The 17,725-nt window shown below is 64.0% G+C and overlaps 1 protein-coding gene across 1 annotated transcript; it reads left to right on the top strand.

The window, feature by feature from the left end:
• The first annotated feature begins 1,819 nt into the window (after positions 1-1,819).
• Positions 1,820-16,936, top strand: HAP1 (huntingtin associated protein 1). Its single transcript, XM_077806269.1, has 15 exons — positions 1,820-1,967; positions 6,718-6,794; positions 7,071-7,187; positions 7,571-7,671; positions 8,179-8,287; positions 8,611-8,689; positions 9,149-9,279; positions 9,427-9,501; positions 9,747-9,875; positions 10,247-10,317; positions 10,605-10,811; positions 11,412-11,725; positions 13,870-14,088; positions 14,717-14,822; positions 16,450-16,936. Exons 1-15 carry the CDS (start codon positions 1,820-1,822, stop codon positions 16,934-16,936), a joined length of 2,370 nt encoding a protein of 789 aa, XP_077662395.1.
• Positions 16,937-17,725: the final 789 nt, after the last annotated feature.

Genomic DNA, 17,725 nt, shown 5'->3' with positions numbered 1-17,725 from the left:
CACCAGCATAAATTGTTCAAGTCTTCCCCTGCATGGGCCTCCTTGCTACCTTCACCCAACCGTGTTTATGGCAGAGCTGGCAAGGGAGCCAGACCGGTCGCAGCTGCCAGCCAGCCCGGGGACGTAGGGCACCGTGGGCACGGACAGAGAGCGGCCTGGGTCCCTGCATATGGGACTCTCCGTGCCGGTTGGAGAAGCCCCTACGGGGCTCACAACTCCCCAGCCATGAGCATTGTGGCAAGCAGACCCCAGATCCCGCCCCAGGAGACAGCACCTCCCTCAGCACCAAGGGGCGTCTCAGAAGGAAGGAAATTCCCACCCAGAAAACTTGGCTCTGCCTGAGCTGGGGCTGGGAGCCGAGGGCTCGTTCGTAGCATCGCTGCTCTGGGACCGGCGCTCGTGAGACGGGCCCGGATTCAAACCCATGCTGCTGAGAGGAACCTGAGTGGTGGGAAATCTGGGACTTGTCTGGGCTGGGTCACAGGACCCCCCCCCAGGAAAACACACCCCGCGCATGTACCCCCCACATTCGGGGAAAGGTCGGAGCTCCTCCCATTGCCTCTCGGCATGAGCTGGAGGCCGGAACCCTCCCCTGCTACCCTCAGCCCACCACCCACCATGGACTAGAGAGCCCCCCACCCACCGCCCTTCGTGGGGAGAGACCCCCAGGCTCCAAGTACAGGCTGGAGACTGGCATTTTCCACGTGCACCCTGAATCCACAGGCCCCAGATCCCCCCAGCACCTTCCGCCCTCACAGGCTTCCCCGTCCCTCCTCCTGGCTGCAGGTTTGGGCAGGTGGGGAGCTCCGCTCCCCGTGTGCAGCCAACGCGGCAGGGGGGCTGTGAATCAGCCCCGAGCGCCCCAGTTCATTAGCTGCGCTTGAGGCAGGGATGGGGGGGCTCCTGTCATGCAGCCCCAGGTGGCGAGGGGGCGAGGGGGACAGGAGCGGGGTGACGGGCAGCAGGACTGTCTGTCCCACAGGGCAACATTCCCCCCTTCAGACACCAGCCATCAGATATTGCCTTTGTCGCGGCGAACCAACGGCTTGGGGCCCCGCACCTGCACAGGGATCCACCTGCAGGGTCCGGCCCGGGATTCCCCCTCCTCTCCCCTGGGGTCTGGGCGCAGAGAATACTATTGATTAGACACCCCTGAGCACTGGGGAACGATCCAGGGAGCAGGACCCCCCTCCGCCACAGAGCCCCCGGTCCCTCCTATGAGCCAGAAGAGGGGTCAGGTCAGGGTCAGATTTTCTCCCTCCATCTGCGGAGCCCTCCCGGCTGGGGACCGTTCGCACCCTGGCCTGGGGGGGCAGCCCCTGTCCCCTCGGCCCGGCTCCCAGCACTGGCCTCCGGGGGCTGGCTCTGCAGCAGGGGCTTCTCCGTCTGCAGGAGGGTGTGGGGCCAGCCCCAGCCTCGCCCGCTGCAGGGGGGCGGCTCTGAGCCAGGTGCCCCTGCAGAAGGATGCAGCTGCAGAGCGACGGGCTTCTGTCAGAGCCGATCCATTCTGCAGGGAAGGGGGGGAGCTCTTACTGACCCCCCAGAGCCACTCCCACAGATGCAGGCTTAACCCCAGCACTGCCCCCTGCCCCCAGGAGCCCTTTATCCCCAGCATGGCCTGCGCCTCTCGAAACAGGGCACCCTCGCTTTCCAAGGAGATGGTCTAGTCTGTGCCGCTCTCCTCTGCCCCCCCCGCCTGCTTGAATGGGATGTGCCCAGCCAGGTGCAGAGACAAGGGAGACCCTATAAATAGGGGTTGCAGCGGTGGGGCCCCATCACCAGGGAGTGGGAGCAGGGGAGGGAGCTGGGGCTTGGCTGCATGTTTCCCCCTGAGCTGTGCGAGGTGGGGGGGCTCTGTGGGCCCCAGGCCATGGAGTTCTGGAGCAGCCCTGCAGCCTACGAGGAGGTGCATGGGGGCGCAGCTCTGGCCGGCCCCCCGGATCTGATCGCTAACGAGCTGGAGGAAGGTGAGCGCTGGGGCGAGGGGTGGAGGGGTGAGCCGGGGTGCGGGGGGTGCATTGACCCTGTGTGCTCTGGGAAACTGACCTTTGTTCAGAGCCCCCGAGTGCTCCTGTCCTACTGTATATTAACCCCCCCCACACACACACACTTGGCTGAAGTTAAATCCCCCAGGCCCCCTCCCTGGGGCTGTGCCGTGTGTTCTGCCCCAGCTGGGGTAGCCGCTCCTCTGGCATGGCGGGACCCGCCTGGGCATTGGCGCTGGGGCAGGCTCGCGGTCGTGCTGCGTGGCTGGCTTGTCTGGTGCCTGGTTTTCGCCCGCCGCGGCTTTGCGGTGGCCCTGGAGCGCCGGGCCCCACAGGTATTGTGTGTTCGTGGGGTGGCTGCCCGCTGCCGAGCTAGCTGCCCCCTGAGCCGGCCCTGCCGCGGTTGGCTTCCAGCCCCCGCCCGGGGGGAAGGGCCCCGGTGGCTCCGCTGTGCCGTGCCGGAGCCCCTCGGGGCAGGGTGCCCCTGTCGCTCTCCCCTCGTGGGGCGGCTTCCCGGCCCGGAGCAGTCTGTTGCAGAGCGGGTGCTGCAGACGTGGGGTGGGTCTCAGAGCCCCTTGACTGCCCTGGGGTCTGCCCTCCCCAGGCAGGGGCAGGAGCCCGCTCGAGTTCGGGTGTGGCCTTACCTTCTGGTAGGGGAGGGCGGCAGACGGGGTCTGCACGGCCTGGCTGCCGGTTCCCCCAGGGTTTGGGCTGGCGGCATTGCCCCCTGCGTCTGCCCAGGGCTGCTGGCGGCAGGGGTGGGCGCCGGGTTGTCTGGGGCGAGGTGTGTGCGGCACCGACTTGTGCTAGAGAGTAGCAAGGGCTGCGGGCTCCCCTCCTGCAGAAGGCCCCCCGGGGGCGCCAGGTTTTCCTGGACCCCCTCAGCAGGGCTGGGGGCCCCTTCCCGGGGCTGGCATTGGCAGCCAGATGGAAATGTTGGGGGGATGAGGGAGGCATCCACGTTCCCATTCCAGCCGCCCGGCAGGGAGGCTGGCGTCACATGGGGCCAGCCGCGGCCCTGGTCCCCCCTCTGGCTCACTGCAGGGTGCCCGGTGAGGGGAGACGGGGCCTGCGGCTGGAAGGCCCAGGGGTGCTGAGGGGCTCTGGGGGCCAGAGGCCCAGTGTGCTGTCAGGATGGTGCGGCGAATACAGAGCTCTGAGCTGGCGCCCTAGACCCCTGGCTGGGGGGCTTTGGTGGCGTCCCAGTGACCCCGAGAGGGAAGATTCTTTCCCCCAAAAGCGCAGGGCCAGGGGCTACTTGGGGGTGGGGGCTGGCTGAGAGCTGGAGGAGCAGTGCAGGGTTGGGGGGGGGCGGGGGGCAGGGCACAGCCAGGGGTTGGGGCTCAGTGTCCGTCTCTCTGCATCCCCAAGCCTGACGGTTTTCTCTCCCCAAACAATGGCTGCCAAGCAAATCTACCCCCGGGGCTGGGTTCTGTGGGGCCCCCACTGCTGGGGCAGGTACCCACCCTATGCCTGGCCCGTTCCCGGTCTAATGGGGGGCCAGGGTCTGTACCTCGCCGCGCGGCCTGCAGACCCCAGCAGCCGCCTGGCGCCCGTCACTCACTCACGCCTTAACGAAGCTCACGCTCTAATTATTTCCAATTATGGTTCAGCAGCCTGATGAGGTGCTGGGGAGGTCCCCTGCGGAGACCGAGGGCCTGCTGGGGGAGGGGGCCGACCTCTCAAATCCTGCCCCCGCCCGCCATGCGGACGTGCCAGCCCGCACGCGGGCCGGGTGTCGGGAGCAGGGCGTGGCGCCCGAGGGGGTGGGGGTGCTGGGGGCGCGGGGGCGGGATTAGCCGGGTTGTTGACAAGACAGCAGCTGGGCAGAACGGGACAGACTGTTCCCAGGCCTGGCGGGGCTGGGCATCGCCATGGCAATGTGTCACCAATACGTCACCGCTGACCGGGGCAACGTAATGGGATTTGTGGGATCTCTGAGCTTCTCCTGCTAACCCACTTTACAGGCACCCTGGGCCCCGTGTCAGCCGGGCTTAGTGCTCTGGGTGGGGAGATCGCTTGCTGATCCTCTCACTCCTCCCAGGCAGAGAGTCCCTGCTCCTCAGGTGGGGAAACTGAGGCACACAGCTGGGATACTTTGTGCCCAGTGCCTGCTTGGCAAGTCAGTGATAACGTTGCAAATGGAACCCAGGCGTCCTGGCTCTCGGTGCCGCTCCTGTAACCCCTAGACCCCTCGCAGAGCTGAGGCTAGAACCCAGGAGTCCTGGCTCCCAGTGCCCCTCCTGTAACCCCTAGACCCCATGCCCCTTGGTGGAGCTCCTCCTGCTGTTTCTCTAGCTCGTCCCTGAGGTAGGAGCCCAAAGTGCGCCCTGGCAGGCTTTCCTGGCGCGGTCAGTAAAGTCAGAGCCCCGGCCCCACCGCCAAGGTGCAGGCCCCTTCTGCTTCCCTTCCTCCCTGGGGCGTCTCTCCCCTGCGCTCAGCTGTGTCCAGCCACCCTGCTGCTGCTTAGGAAGGGCCCGAGGACACGCTGGTGCCGCTTAGTGTCCGCACGGCAGGCAGCTGGCTGTTGCTTAGGCAACCTGCCCACGTCTGCCTGGGCCCGTGGCAGCTTGCAGGGCTGGTACTTGGCTGGCACCTCTCCGCTCTGCAGCAGCGTGGGGGGTCGAAGCAGGAGGGGAGCTGGGCTGGGAGCTCAGTGCAGCAGGTGCCAGAAAGGGGCAGATTGGCCCTGGCTGGCTCGTGCGGAGACCCAGCAGGGTGTAGCCGAGGGGGTGTCTCATGGGGGGTTATGCCAGGGGTCGGTCGGTCTGCCTGCCTGTGGGAGTGGGCCGTTCTGTGGTGCAGCAGAATAGGGAGAGGTGGGTCTCTGGGTAGTGGGGGTGGGGAGAGCTGGGGACTGGGAGCCAGGACTCCTGGGTTCAACTCCTGGCCACTGACTCTGTGTTCCCTTGGGCAAGTCCAGTTCCCTGTTCGGTGCCTCAGTTTCTCCATGTGCAGAGCAGGGCCAATCCTGACCCAGCCTCCAGGGAGTGGAGCCTCCCGAACTCCTTGCGAGGGCTGGGAGACCCCCACCACGGCCGACGCTGGAACAGAACGGGGAGGCGCTTGCTGGGGAACGGTCTGTGCCCCATGTGGCTGAGGGGAGGCTATGGAGCCTGCTCCCTGCCTCAGTTACCCTTTGGCCTCTGCTCCAGCCCCTCTGTGAGCCTGGCGCTCCCTCGAGAGCTGAGACCCTCTGGAGGCCAGGCAGTGGGAGCCTTGTGAGCAGCTGGACGCATAGAGTCCTGCCTGGTGTTCCCGGCTTGCCTGGCAGAGCAGGCTGGGTGAGAGCCCATGGGGCTGGCACAGACCCACGAGCATCCCTCTCCAGCTGCAGGGGCCCTCTGGGGTGGGGGAGCTGGGCTGTGGGCTGGGAACTGGCCGTCTGTGTCCATTGCACCCATCCCACTTGTCCTGAGCGGAGACGGGCAACGGAGTTGAACTTAACCCTGCAGGAGCTAGGCTGGGACCTGCCAAAGCTCATTGCACTAGTGAGCTGAGCCAGGTTGGAACCCGGGTGAAGTCTCCTGGCTGCCCCTGCCCACAGCTCCGGGGGGAGACACGGGCAACTGATCTCCTGGGGGAGGTGGGAGATTGGAAGTGACGTGGCCTGGCGAGCCTGGCTGGTGGAGCCGAGCAGTTTCCAGCCTGGCCCTGTGCTGGGATCTTGCTTCCAATCCTGTCTCCACGGCCTGGATTTTTCCATTCCCTCCGTCCCCACGGAGCTCAGTCTGAGCGGTGTCCCGCAGAGGCACAGGGCTGGGGGTCAGCGTGGCTGATGGGGAAGGGGCTGAGCGCAGTATCTGGATTGTGTGTGGTCACCAGTGAAGTGTGTGTGGGGGGAGAACATTAAGGGGGGGCTGGGAGGTTCTGTTTAACTTTGGGCTTTGCTGAGGCCTTGGCAGGTGGCTCCTGCCATGACCCCTCTGCTCACTACCTGCCTGTCGGGGACCCATCTCCTTGCCCCCCAGAGTCAGCGGCCCCAGGGTGTGAGGGGTTAGATCTTTGTACAAGGATCTATGTCTGAACCTGACACGGTGGTTCCCAGTAGCCACGTCTAAAGTGTATTCCCTGCCAAGCTCTTGGCCTTGATGCTGCCTTGTAGCAGTGAGTTCCACAGACACAGTGCGTTGCACAAATAACGCGCTCCCTCTCTTCAGTTACAAATGTGCTCTCTGTCTAAGGCACTTGTCTGGGCCCCGTTCCCATGGTGTCTGAGCACAGCGCAATCTTCATTGCATTTATCCTCGCAGCCCCTGCCCTGGCAGGCAGGGCACCGGGCCGTTCTCTCCATTGGACAGATGGGGAACTGAGGCACAGAGAGGTTAAGTGTCTGGACCAAGGTGTCACAGGACTCTGTGGCAGAGCAGGTCCCCCAATCAGTGCTCTAACTACTGCACCACCCTTCCTCCCTGTCAGCTCCACTGAATGCCCCTTGCTTCTAGAGTGCTGTAGGCGAGCGCTGGCTTCCCTTTCCTTGTTCCAGAATGCACCCCAGGGGTCAACTTCCTGCCTCTCTGGGCACTCCTGCTCCTGCACGTCCTGTCCTACAGCTGTAGTCTGCAGTGGCGGGGCAGCTGATGGCTTGACCCCAGAGGTGGCTGCATTTCAGTGGCAGGTGAAGCCACCCACCAGGGGAGCTAGGAGGCTTGGCAGTCCTTGGATGAAGAGGGCTGGTGGAGCTGATGTGACGGGGCAGGGAACCAACCCTCTTTCTTTCTTGCTCTTTCAGTCCTCTGTTCCGAGCGGGTCGGCAGGATCACAAAGACCTACCATGATCTTGACGCAGTGACCAACCTGCTGGAGGAGGTAGGTGGAGCTGCTTCCCCCTCCTTGCCTGAGGTCTCTGCTCCTCCCCAGAAGTGGTGGCAAACTCACAGTGCCCTGCTGTGTCAGAAATGCCACAAGAGGCTCCTGGCTTGGGATAAGAGGGCCCTGGGCATGGGGCAGCGGTTCTGGGAAGGTGGGCTGGAGACTGGTCAAATCTGGGTGGGGAGGGAGGAAGTGTGTAAGGGGGCGAGGGGCCAGTCTGGGGTGGGCTGGGGTGCCTGCCCCAGTTGACAGCAGCCTGTCTCCCCCCTGCAGAAGGAACGGGACCTGGAGCTCGCAGCCCGGATCGGGCAGTCCCTGCTGAAGCAGAACCGGAGCCTGACGGAGCGCAATGAGCTCCTGGAGGAGCAGCTGGAGCTGGCCAAGGAGGAGGTAAAGGCCCCCCCATGGGCTCGGGTGGGAAGCAGGGCCCTGGCACCTGCACCCGCTGAGCCCCCATGGCTCTACGTACTGGCCATTGAGCCAGCTCCCCCTGCGAGCCTGTCCCAGCCCTGCCCCCACATGGGCAAGAGGCGCTCGGTCCCTCGGGCCCATCCCATCTGCAGTGCCCACAGTGAGGGGGCAACTGTCCGTGATGGGGGGGCCCCTGCACTGAGCCCCTCTAAACTCTCCCATGTATTGGTAGCACCCTGGGCTGAAGTCAGGCTGGAGACCTGGCCCAGCTGCTTCCCCCACATGAGTGGGAGCCTTCTGGGGACCCTGCCCAGCCTGCCTCACCCCGGGTTGTGCCCAGTTTCCCCTCTTGTCCCCCCCAGATTGCCCAGCTGCGGCACGAAGTCTCCATGCGGGATGACCTGCTCCATCTCTACACCAACACCGTGGAAGACAGTGAGCCGGCCACAGCCACTGCCACGCCGTGAGTGACCCGGGGGGCTCTGCTCCCATCGCTGGGGGGAGACTCTGCCCTCGGCTGGCTCGTGCCTCGCTTGCTCCACAGAGCCGCCTCCTGCCCGGGCCGGAGCTGGGCCCCCAGACTGAGCGTTAAAGCCTCCGGTCCTGGAGCTGCCCTCAGCTGGGACCTGCTCTCTGAGGGGCAGCTCCTGGGACCAGGGCGGCTCTGCCCCCTTCTCCCCTCAAGTGGCAGCAGGGAGGTGGGTGCAGGAAGGGCCTTGGGTCCCTTTTCCTCCTGCCTGGTGGATGGGGCCTGGCCCGTCTCCGGGTGGCGCTGGGGGTTTATGGGCCCTCTCTCTAGGAGGCCCAGGGAAAGCTGCATCCTCCCAGGGGCGGGAGTTATGGAGGGGTACGGGCTGCCTCCCTGCCCAGTGGTGATGCTTGGGAGGGGCTGGGCGGCTGCTCCCTGCCCCAGTGGCAGAGGGTGCCGGGTGCCTGGGCTGCGGCTGCTCACGGCCCCTCTGCCCCACAGGCTGCGACGGAACGAGTCCTCGCTGTCCCTGCAGCAGTGTGTCCAGTACGACACCCTGCAGCAGAAACTCAGGGGCCTGGAGGAGGAGAACCAGAAGCTGCGCTTGGAGGTGAGAGCTGGGGGCAGCCCGCTCTGTGCCAGGCGGGGGGGCTGGCGGGGGGGGGGCAGCCCGCTCTGTGCCAGGCGGGGGGGCTGGCGGGGGGGGTGGGGGGATTCTTGGCCTGAGGGATCTCTCTGTCCCAGCCGCTCTCCCTGCCCGCCCCGGCTGGCCGCTGGGGGCCCCTTTGCTCCTGCCCTGGTGCTGGGGGCGAGCAGGGGGCTGTTCCTGATCGAAAGCCCTGCAGAGTCGGGCCATGTTGTGGAGCCGTCGTGGGGGTGCGGGTGGGGGGTCTGGTCACCCCGTGGCTAATGCTCCTTCTCTCTCTCTCCCAGGCCACCAGCATCGCCTCGGAAACCTTCCAGTACGAGGACCAGGAGCAGCAGCTGATGCTGGACTGCGTGGAACAGTTCTGTACGTCGGCTCTGGGCTCCTCTCCTCCGGGGCCCTGCCCGGGCCTGGCCTGTGGGGGGGCAGGGGGCTCTGTGGGGAGGGGGCTGCAGTGGCCTCCCTTTGGGTGCCAGTCCCCGCACGGCAGTGAGCTCTCCCCAGTTCAAACACCAGAGACTGTGGGCACCGGGCACGGGACCCAGGTCTCCATGGGGCACGGGACCCAGGTCTCCATGGGGCACGGGACCCAGGTCTCCATGGGGCACGGGACCCAGGTCTCCATGGGGCACGGGACCCAGGTCTCCATGGGGCACGGGACCCAGGTCTCCATGGGGCACGGGACCCAGGTCTCCATGGGGCACGGGACCCAGGTCTCCATGGGGCACGGGACCCAGGTCTCCATGGGGCACGGCTGGGCTGGGTGGGCGCCCCCCCTGGGCCTGGCTCCCTGCGTGGTGGCTAACCTCCTGCCCCTTCCTCCAGCTGAAGCCAGCCGGCAGGTGGTTTCTCTCTCCGAGGAGCTGGCCCGCAAGACCGAGGACACGGCCCGGCAGCAGGAGGAGATCAGCCAGCTCCTGGCCCAGATCGTGGACCTGCAGCAGAAGTGCCGCATGGTGAGTGTTGGGCCCAGGGAGCGCCCTGCGCCTGGCTGGCTGCCAGGCCTCTCCCTGGAGGGGGGCAGCCCAGCTGGAGCAGCCGGGGAGGTGGGTCGGCGCCGAGGGAGGGGGCGACTGCAGCCCTGACCCGCCGTGTCTCCCCAGTACGGCGTGGAGGTGGAGGATCTGCAGCAGCATCTGGCCACGACGAAGGAGGCTCAGCAGAAGCTGCGCACTGAGGTGAGCCCCTGGGGGGCGGGGGGGGGGGGTGCTGGGCCCCCGGTGCTCAGCCGCTGCTTTTCTCCATCCGCCGGCCTGATCCCTGGCACCCACGGGCCCAGACTCGCTCTCTGCCACGCCGCCCTTAGCGGCAGGGCAGGGAGTGCAGAGCATGGGACGTGGGTGCAGCTGCCATGCTGAGGGCAGTGGGGTGCCAGGCCCGGCTCCCCGTGCCCTGCCCTGACCCCCGTCCTGTGCCCGGGTAGCTGCAGGACCTGCAGGAGAAATACGCCGAGTGCGAGGGCATGCTGCACGAGGCCCAGGAGGAGATCAAAACCCTGCGCACCCGGAACCTCCCCAACAGCACCCTCAGCCGGTACAGCCTGCTGCCCGTGGTGAGTACGGCCGCGGGGCACCCGGCTGCGCCGCAGGGGGGAGGCTCCCTTCCTGGGCACTGCCACTGTCCCCATGAGTGGGTCTGGCAGTGCTGGGCGTGTTGGAGCTGCGCTCCTGGGTGCTGCCACCCCAGGGCGAGCCGGGCATCGTGCCACGTTCATGAATGGGCTGCCCGGGCCCATTGCACCAGCCCCGGGGGAAGCCGGCATGGCCCTGCCTTGCAGGGAGAGGGAGGGATGCGTGAGCTGTGGCGTGTTGAGTGCGTCTGTGCTGAGCTCTGGGCACTGGTGCCCATGGGGTGCCTGGCTCCAGGCTGCTGGTGTTTCCCCTCACTGGCCCCACTGAGACACCACGTGCTTTCTGCCTGCAGGACTCGCTGGCCGCGGAGATCAAAGGGATCATGAGGAAAGGAGCTGACAGCTCACCCTCCTCGGAGTACAAGTGAGTGTCCCCCTTGCTGTGGGGCTGGGGCTGGGGGGCAGGGGAGCCGGTTGGCCGCCAGGGCATGGTCTTAGCTACAACTCATGGGACCCAGCGAGCCTGCCGTGTCCGGGGGTGGGGGCCCTGAGTGGACCCATATAATGGATGGGGGTTGAGGGGGTGTCCCCTGGGTGCAGATGAGGGCTGGGGTGGCCAACCCCCCCAATGATGCTGTCTGGGGGAGGGGTGGCGGGGCAGGCGGGCCCCCGGGGGAGGGGAGCCCGCTGACGGGCGCTGTCCCCGCCCAGGAGCTACAAGCGGGTCTTCGAGACGGTGAAGGTCGTGAACCAGGCAGTCAAAGCCAAGTCGCGTGCGGAGTCGCCCCAGAACCTGCCCGGCTCCAAGCCGTCCTCGGCCCTCCCCTCGGCAGGGTGCAGCCGGGTCAGCACGCCCCGCACCAGCTTCTATGGGTCAGACAGCGCCAGCCTGGCACTGGAGAGCCTGGAGAGCGCCCTGTAAGTGCCCCTCCCCACACTCGGCCGCTGGGAAGGCGAGTGCCATGCATTGGTGGGGTACAGTCAGTCGGGGCTTCCACCCTTCCCCCTCCCACAAGATCTGTGCTGGGGAGGGACACCGGGGGGCTGCAAACAGCCACACTCAGCCCATACCTGATCTCCGCTGGACTCTGCGGAGAGATGCTCTCCGGGGGAGGTTTATGTAGGGTCTCCTTGTTGATGATCATACTGGTGTGTGAGGTCCGGAGCAGGACCCCCGACGGGGGATTGGAGCAGCGTGGCTGGGAACGTGGGTGGGGCCAGCCATGGCCCGGCGGGATGTAGCTGGTGTGTGAGATCAGTGCAGGTGGCCCCCTTGGCTATGGTGCCAGGACCCAACCCAGCAAGGGGCTAATGGAGATGAAGGGTCTATCCCATAGATGACTGTGCCCTAGTCCTCTGAGCCAGCTTCTCACCTCTGTGGGGCACAGCCCTGGCACAGTGCCCCTTGCTCTGGGGTGGTGCTCAGGGGGCATGGCGTGACCCTCCTCAGGGCACACCCAGCTGCAGGGCTGAGCTTCCAGGGCCGTCCTAACTCTATCTCCTGCTTCCCCGTGGCAGAGGCGAGGAGAAGCTGCGAGGCACTCCGGGCACCCCGGGCAGGCACGACCTGGAGGCCGCGCTGCAGCGTCTGTCCGCCCGCCAGGAGAGCCATGCCTCGGAGCGCTCCTTCTTCGAGACGGAGCGCGAGCAGAAGCTGAACCAACTGGCCAGGGACGTGGAGAGCTCCAGTGGGTTCCTCACGCCCAACGACAGCATCCTGTCCACCGGCACCAACTACTCTGGCAGCTCGGAGCACACCGGGGCCTCCGGCTTCTCCCTCGGCTCCCTCTCCTACCTGCCGGACAAGCTGCAGATCGTCAAGCCCCTGGAAGGTGAGTGAGGGGAACAAGCAGGCCTGGGGCATCTCGCACAGAGGGTGGCCCCAGGGCAGGAGGTGAGGAACAGGCCAGGTTTGGGCTCAGGCCCAAGGGGAGCCGCTTGGAGGAGCCGCCTGCATCAGCCTTGGGAGTTAAGTGTTGTATTAACTGAAATGGACTAACTGGGCCAACGGTGTTGCATAAGCCAGTCACTGGACAGCGTTAAACAGCCATGAATGAGGTCCAGGGCTGGGCATCCGGAGTCTGCAGCCTGCGAAGCACATGGGATCTCTTTTGGGGAAAAGGCAATATGCCACATTTATTGGGAAAACAACAATTCACACACCCACACCACACACCCACATGTCGATGTTATAGTTACCAGTTTGGATCCATCTAGTGGCCAGCTCGGTTGATCACAGGTAGGGAGGAGCTGGGTTCTGTCGGTCGCGACAAAATGCTTTGGGGAAGTGGCAGGACAAACCCAAAGTTTTATGGCAAGGCACCTCATGTTTTTTTTAGTGATTTTTTTTTTTTTTAAATTGGGACTAATGAGTTTTGCATCATTATGCTGTAATTGTTTGACAAGTACTTGGTTTGGTTTTTTAATTTTTATTTTTTAAGTTTTGTAGGGAGTTATCCTATGCTGGTTTTGATTACAGATCTTTTGTCCCCATTGATAGGTGCCTGTTTTATTTTTAGAGTCATTAATTTGCTGCCATCTGACATTTCAATAGGGGTGTGTTGCAATCTCCTGGCACCCTTACGTTTGTCCTCAGTTCCTCCCTAGAACATCTGGTCCAATGATGGCCTTCACACTTATCTTCTAACACACACATTCCTCACTCTCTCACACAACAGAACAGATTTACACAGAACATTTGAACAGGAACATCAAATTGCAATGCAAGAGAAAACAATCACTGCATTCTTTTGTTTATTTCAAAATGCTAAACCTACAACAAAGTGGTGACCCCAAAAGGTCTGTTACTGCCTCAAAATCAGCTCAGAGACAGATTCTGGCTGATGCATCTCTACCAATGGCCCATTAGGCCATTTCTTCCTGCTTTCAGAAAGAGGGGGCTGGCAGGATATGGTCAAATCTTACATCAATACATTGAATACATGCTACATTCTTCTTTATCCTTCATTCTAAAGTATACAAAATACAAACATAAAAATCCTACTACAGGAGAAGACAAACCGGTTAAAGCCTCTGACGTGGAAGGGGTCAGTGAGGTGTTCAGTGGAACATTTTTTGTTCTCTCCCTTTAGCTGGGGAGTTCTAGCAGGAAACCCCCCTAGTGTGGCAGGGTCTTGCTGGTTAATGCCTGTCCCGCGGGGGAGGAAGGCAGCAGCGCCAAAGTCCAACCCCGTTTCATCCCAGGAGGTGTGGGATTCAGCTGGAGCCGGGAGAGGTGGCGATGTCTCTGCCCAGTCTGCTCAGGGGGTCTCTGCATTAGGATGCAGATGGCCCAGGGTCCCTGGAGAGGGGGTGTGTGTGTGGGGGGGGGGGCGTGTAGCAGCTGTAATGGTGAAGCTTGCATCAGGAGCCCCTCTGTTCTCTTGTCCCTCTTTGAGGCCCCAAAGAGCATTTGGGGCGGGGGGGAGAACAGCCTGTCCCCTTATTTGTCCCATACTTAGGCCTAATACCCAGCACCCCAATTTTGGGTCCTTAATTTCCAGTTCCACCATCTTGTTTTTACCAAGCCCAGTTTCAACAGTCCTTGAGGTCTGGCCTCAGGCCAGTCTGTCTCCACACCCTGCCCCCCCCGGCCTTTTCCCGTCACCATTCAGCCATTCAGTTATTGTGACCCTTTATGAACTGTCTCTCCCTCCTCCAGCTGAGCTCACCATTTGAGTCCATTTAAGACCCAATTCTCCCACCAGTGTATCTGCCCCCCCCCAGGAGCCAGCTGGGGTGATGCTTGGCACTGTGAATGCTGCTGCCCTCCAGGGGCTGGGCAGAGCCGCATCGTCGCTGCTGGGGTCCCCTGCATGGCAAATGTGGGACATTCCCCCCATTCCCCCGCTGCAGCAGGTGGCTTGCCGGGCTAGAGCCCTAGCGATGTCCGTCGGCAGCTCTGGGCACTGGGGCCCCTGGCAGCATGGGACGGAGCAAAGGGCTGGAGATCTGCATGGTTGGTGTCTGTCCCCAGGCTCGGTGACTCTCCACCACTGGCAGCAGCTGGCGAAGCCCAACCTGGGCGGGATCCTGGACCCCCGGCCTGGTGTGCTCACCAAAGACTTCCGGCAGCTGGACGTAGACCTGGAGGAGGTCTACAACCTGAATGACCTTGAGGAGGATGACGTGGACCTGAGCGTGTTCCCGGCACTTGCTGCGTCCACGCCTTCCAAAGCCAACGGCTGCTCCAGTGGTGAGCCGGGGCCAGGGTGTGTGTGTGGGGGGGGGGGGGTTGAGCCTGCCCTGACGGGACCCTGAGCCAGCAGCAGGCAGGTATCGGCCTGGCCCTGCCTGGCTAGCGGGACTCTCCATGCCCCCTGCTGGGGTGCAACAAGGCTGGCGTCCTTTGCTCCAACCCATCCAAGTGCTCCCAGGACCCCTGCCGCCGTCTCTCCTTCCCATGTCTGTCTGCGTGTCCATCTTGTCTCGGTCATCTGTGTGTGGATGCTCTGTCTGGCTTTCTCTCCAGTCTCTTGCTGGGCAGCCCAGGGCCCGAGAGACTTTCTTGCCACAGTCCCTGTGAGGCGCTCCGGCCGCCCAGGGAGCTGCTCTTGTTCAGCCTGGTGTGTACAAAGGGGCCCTTGGTCTGCTGTGCGGAAACATCAGCCTTGGTCCTCAAATCTGCCCCCGGCTGGGGTCCCCCGGGAGCCCTACAGAGCCCACCGGGGTCTCCCTGCGCCCATTCCCTGCTGACTCACTGGGGGCCTGTGTCGTGCTGTAGTCAGAGCCCTGGGCCCCCGGGTTTTGTCTCTGGTGCCCAGGTCGGTCGGTCTGTCCATCCCCCACCCATACATTAACCCCGTGTCTCCTGTCCGTGCCAGTGTTCCGCTCCTCCATTAACAACCTCCCCCAGACTCCATCCACCTTCACCTTCACCACCTGCCGCATCCTGCACCCCAGCAAGGAGATCACCATGGTGACGCCCAGGTAAGGCGGCCAGGGCCCTGCCCTCCATCCCCATCGTCTCCCTGTGAGCCAATCATCCCCTCTCTAACCTGTCTCCTTTTCTCCCCCGCCCCCCGGGCTGCTCTATTGGCTCCTGGTTCTAGGCAGCGACACTCCTGGGGCAGGCGTCTCCTGCAGCCCCTGACGCTCTGAGGGGCTCGGTGCGAACGTAAGAGTCCCTGTATCACGCTGGCAGAGCCGGGCACGGCAGCCCCACAGACACTGAGCGCGGGGGGCATGTGCGCTGCAGGAAGGATCCCTCCAGCTGCCTGTCTGGCAGGATCCTGGGGGCTTACAGAGCAGGGAGCAGCTGTTGGGAGGTGACGAGGGGGCTCTCGCCAGCTGGCCCCTGCTCTGGGTCAGGACTACGCCGTCCCCCAAGCCTGCCCCCCTGCAGGCTGCGAGGTGTGAGTGGGGTTACCGCTGGACTGCAGAGGCCGGCCCAGGCTGCTCTTCCCTACATGCCCCACTGCATCCCCCACAGCTGTGGGGGGGATTTGTGCCTGGCTTGATTCCCAGCTGTGCTTGGGAACTGGCAAACCTGGGCATCCCTGCTGTGCCGGCTGCTTGCTAAGAATCCCCCTCCCTAATGAACCAGTGGATGGCTGCTCCTGCTGGGCTGACAAGCCCGGCAGAGCTGGGCCCGGCACTGGAGCAAGAGGGAACGGGCACCTGTTGCCTCCCATCAGATGAGGGGGGTTCTGTGCAGCCCAGATGCTGCTTTAGGAGTCGGATCTCTGCAGAGAGCTGGCACTGACTGACATGAATGAGCAATTGGACATCAGGAGCCAGACCCCCCTGGGCTGAGATTCCCAACTTGCCCAGTGTCCTGGCACTGCCATGCTCCATGTGTGTAGGTCGAGCTTCTTCTGTGCGTGGGGGGAGCAGCCTGGGTCCAGCCTCTGCCTCTGGGGAGCACCAACTAACCCACTAACCAGTAGCTGCCTGGGACACAGGATGTGCCATTAACCCCCCCTCCCTTTTCTCTCTAGGCCGAAAGAGACTAACGTGGCTGCACCAGGTGGGAGGTGCTGCCCTACCCTGGGCAAGGGGGGTCCTAAACTTGCTGTGGGCTCGCAGCACCTTGTGTGACTTGGCTAAGGGGGGGGTGTTGGCTGCCGCAGGTTAATGGTAAAGGATTCGTTAAGTAAACGAGCTAACTGGACCAGTGCCTGGAAAGAGGAAGCTCCTTGCCCTAGGGGGACTCTCCAAACAGACCCAGTCACTCCGTCACTTCTCTCCTGGGGCTGCACCGGGGGCAAATCCCTTCAGTGCTGGCAATGGGCTGGCACTGGGTGGAGCTTGGCTGGGTCAAACTGTTCACACTGCACTGGGCAGGGACCCTGTGGCACCTGGACAGTCAGGGCCCCTGGGGGCTCAAGATGACTCAAGGTCCCAGAGCAAGTCAGGGACAGAGCCAGGAGTAGAACCCAGGAGTCCGGAGCTCGGCCCAAAGCACAGAGCTTTGGGGTGGGGGCATGCCAGAGGTCAGGGCACTGGGGGGGAAGCTCAGCCCAGAGTGAGAGCTCCTCTTTCCTAGGCCACGCCGGGCCTGTGGGCCTGCCACCTCCTTGTACTGACCAGCTTTCTCCCCTCTCTCCTCCCCCAGTCTTTATAATACAGTCGTGCCCTCTTGTGGACCCTTTGAGAGGCTGAGTGCCGCCGGCCCCCTGCCCCAGGCTCCGGATCCTGGCCCCAGGCCGCTGGCTGCGCCTCTCAGGCTCGTCACTCTGCTGCTGGAGCACGGCATCTCCGCCTCGGTGCGAGCGAGCAACGCCCTGGCTGCGCTCCGGGCGCCGGAGCCCCCCTCCTGGCTTTCCCCCTTGAGGGAGCAGTGGGACAGCCTGGGGGGAAGGTCTCTGGGCAGCTCAGGCTTGGCTCAGCCTTTCCCTAGGGCCGCTGGGCTGGAGGACGGCGGGGCCCCTGGGCCTAGCGGATCCCAGAACAAGAGCAACATCTTCAGCTGGAACCTGGTGGAGAAGCTGAAGAGACTCAGGCTGGACAACGTGGTGGCCAGAGGAGAGGCCTCCTTCCGGGGCACAGAGGAGGCCAGGCAGCCCGCTGGGACACCAGCCGCCACCACCACACGGCCGTGAGCTGGTTCTTGGGACTCTGCTGCTAAGGGGGGCCCGTGAGCCTCCTGGTTGGGCCATGACCCCTGCAGAGCAACATGGGCCTCCCCATCACCCCCTCCCCAGAGCCCTTTCCAGCCAGGAGCCAGCTGTGGGGGGGAGATGATCCCTCCAGGTCTTGGCAGCTGGCGGGAGCTGGACTCTGGGGAGGGATCTGCTCTGTTGTCTCTTAACTTATTTCCAGGCACTGTTAGTGGGTCCCCTGGGTAGGGGCCCCCCACAGGTGATGGGGGTGGGGTGACCGTTTTCTGAGTGGCAGTGACGACCAGTGCATCGGCGGCTGCCGTTTAATAGGCACCTTGGCTCTCTGCCACTGACCTGGGCGTAGGGGACGTGTCCCCAGGGTGGCTCAGGCTGCCCCATGACAAGCCCCCCGTCTCTCCCTCCCCCAGGTGCAGCAGGTCTCCCGTGTGCCCCATGCCAAGGGGGTGAGGCCAGGGACACTCTGCTGAGCTGGAACTTAGCTTTGGGCTGGGAGGTTGGCTCTGGTCTCTTCAGAGCAGGTGCTTGGACTGGGTCCTTCCCTCAGCATTAGCATGGCTGGGGGAGCACTGAGTGCACATGGGGGCTGGGGGACTCCTGTGGGGCAGCTTGTGCTGCCTGTCACGTCTTGCAATGATCCACTGTCCTGTCCTTCTCCAGACACACCCCCCCTCCCCCCCAGGATGGCAGCATCTCTGCCTCCGCTGCTCCGGGGGCGTCGTGTCAGGATCACAAAACTAGGTCTGGAAGCTCGGCGGGCCGAGGGGCAGC

This window comes from Eretmochelys imbricata, chromosome 27 (genome assembly GCF_965152235.1).
Source record: "Eretmochelys imbricata isolate rEreImb1 chromosome 27, rEreImb1.hap1, whole genome shotgun sequence".
Classification (NCBI taxonomy): Eukaryota; Metazoa; Chordata; order Testudines; family Cheloniidae; genus Eretmochelys; species Eretmochelys imbricata.
Note: the sequence above shows the minus strand (reverse complement) of the source record. Positions and strands in the feature narration are given on the sequence as shown.

Excerpts from the sequence above, each read along its gene's own strand:
- HAP1 (XM_077806269.1), top strand. The coding sequence starts at position 1,820 with ATGTTTCCCCCTGAGCTGTGCGAGGTGGGGGGGCTCTGTGGGCCCCAG. Across the intron at positions 7,188-7,570 it reads TGGAGCTGGCCAAGGAGGAG|ATTGCCCAGCTGCGGCACGA; the intron begins GTAAAGGCCCCC and ends TGTCCCCCCCAG. Across the intron at positions 14,089-14,716 it reads AGCCAACGGCTGCTCCAGTG|TGTTCCGCTCCTCCATTAAC; the intron begins GTGAGCCGGGGC and ends TGTCCGTGCCAG.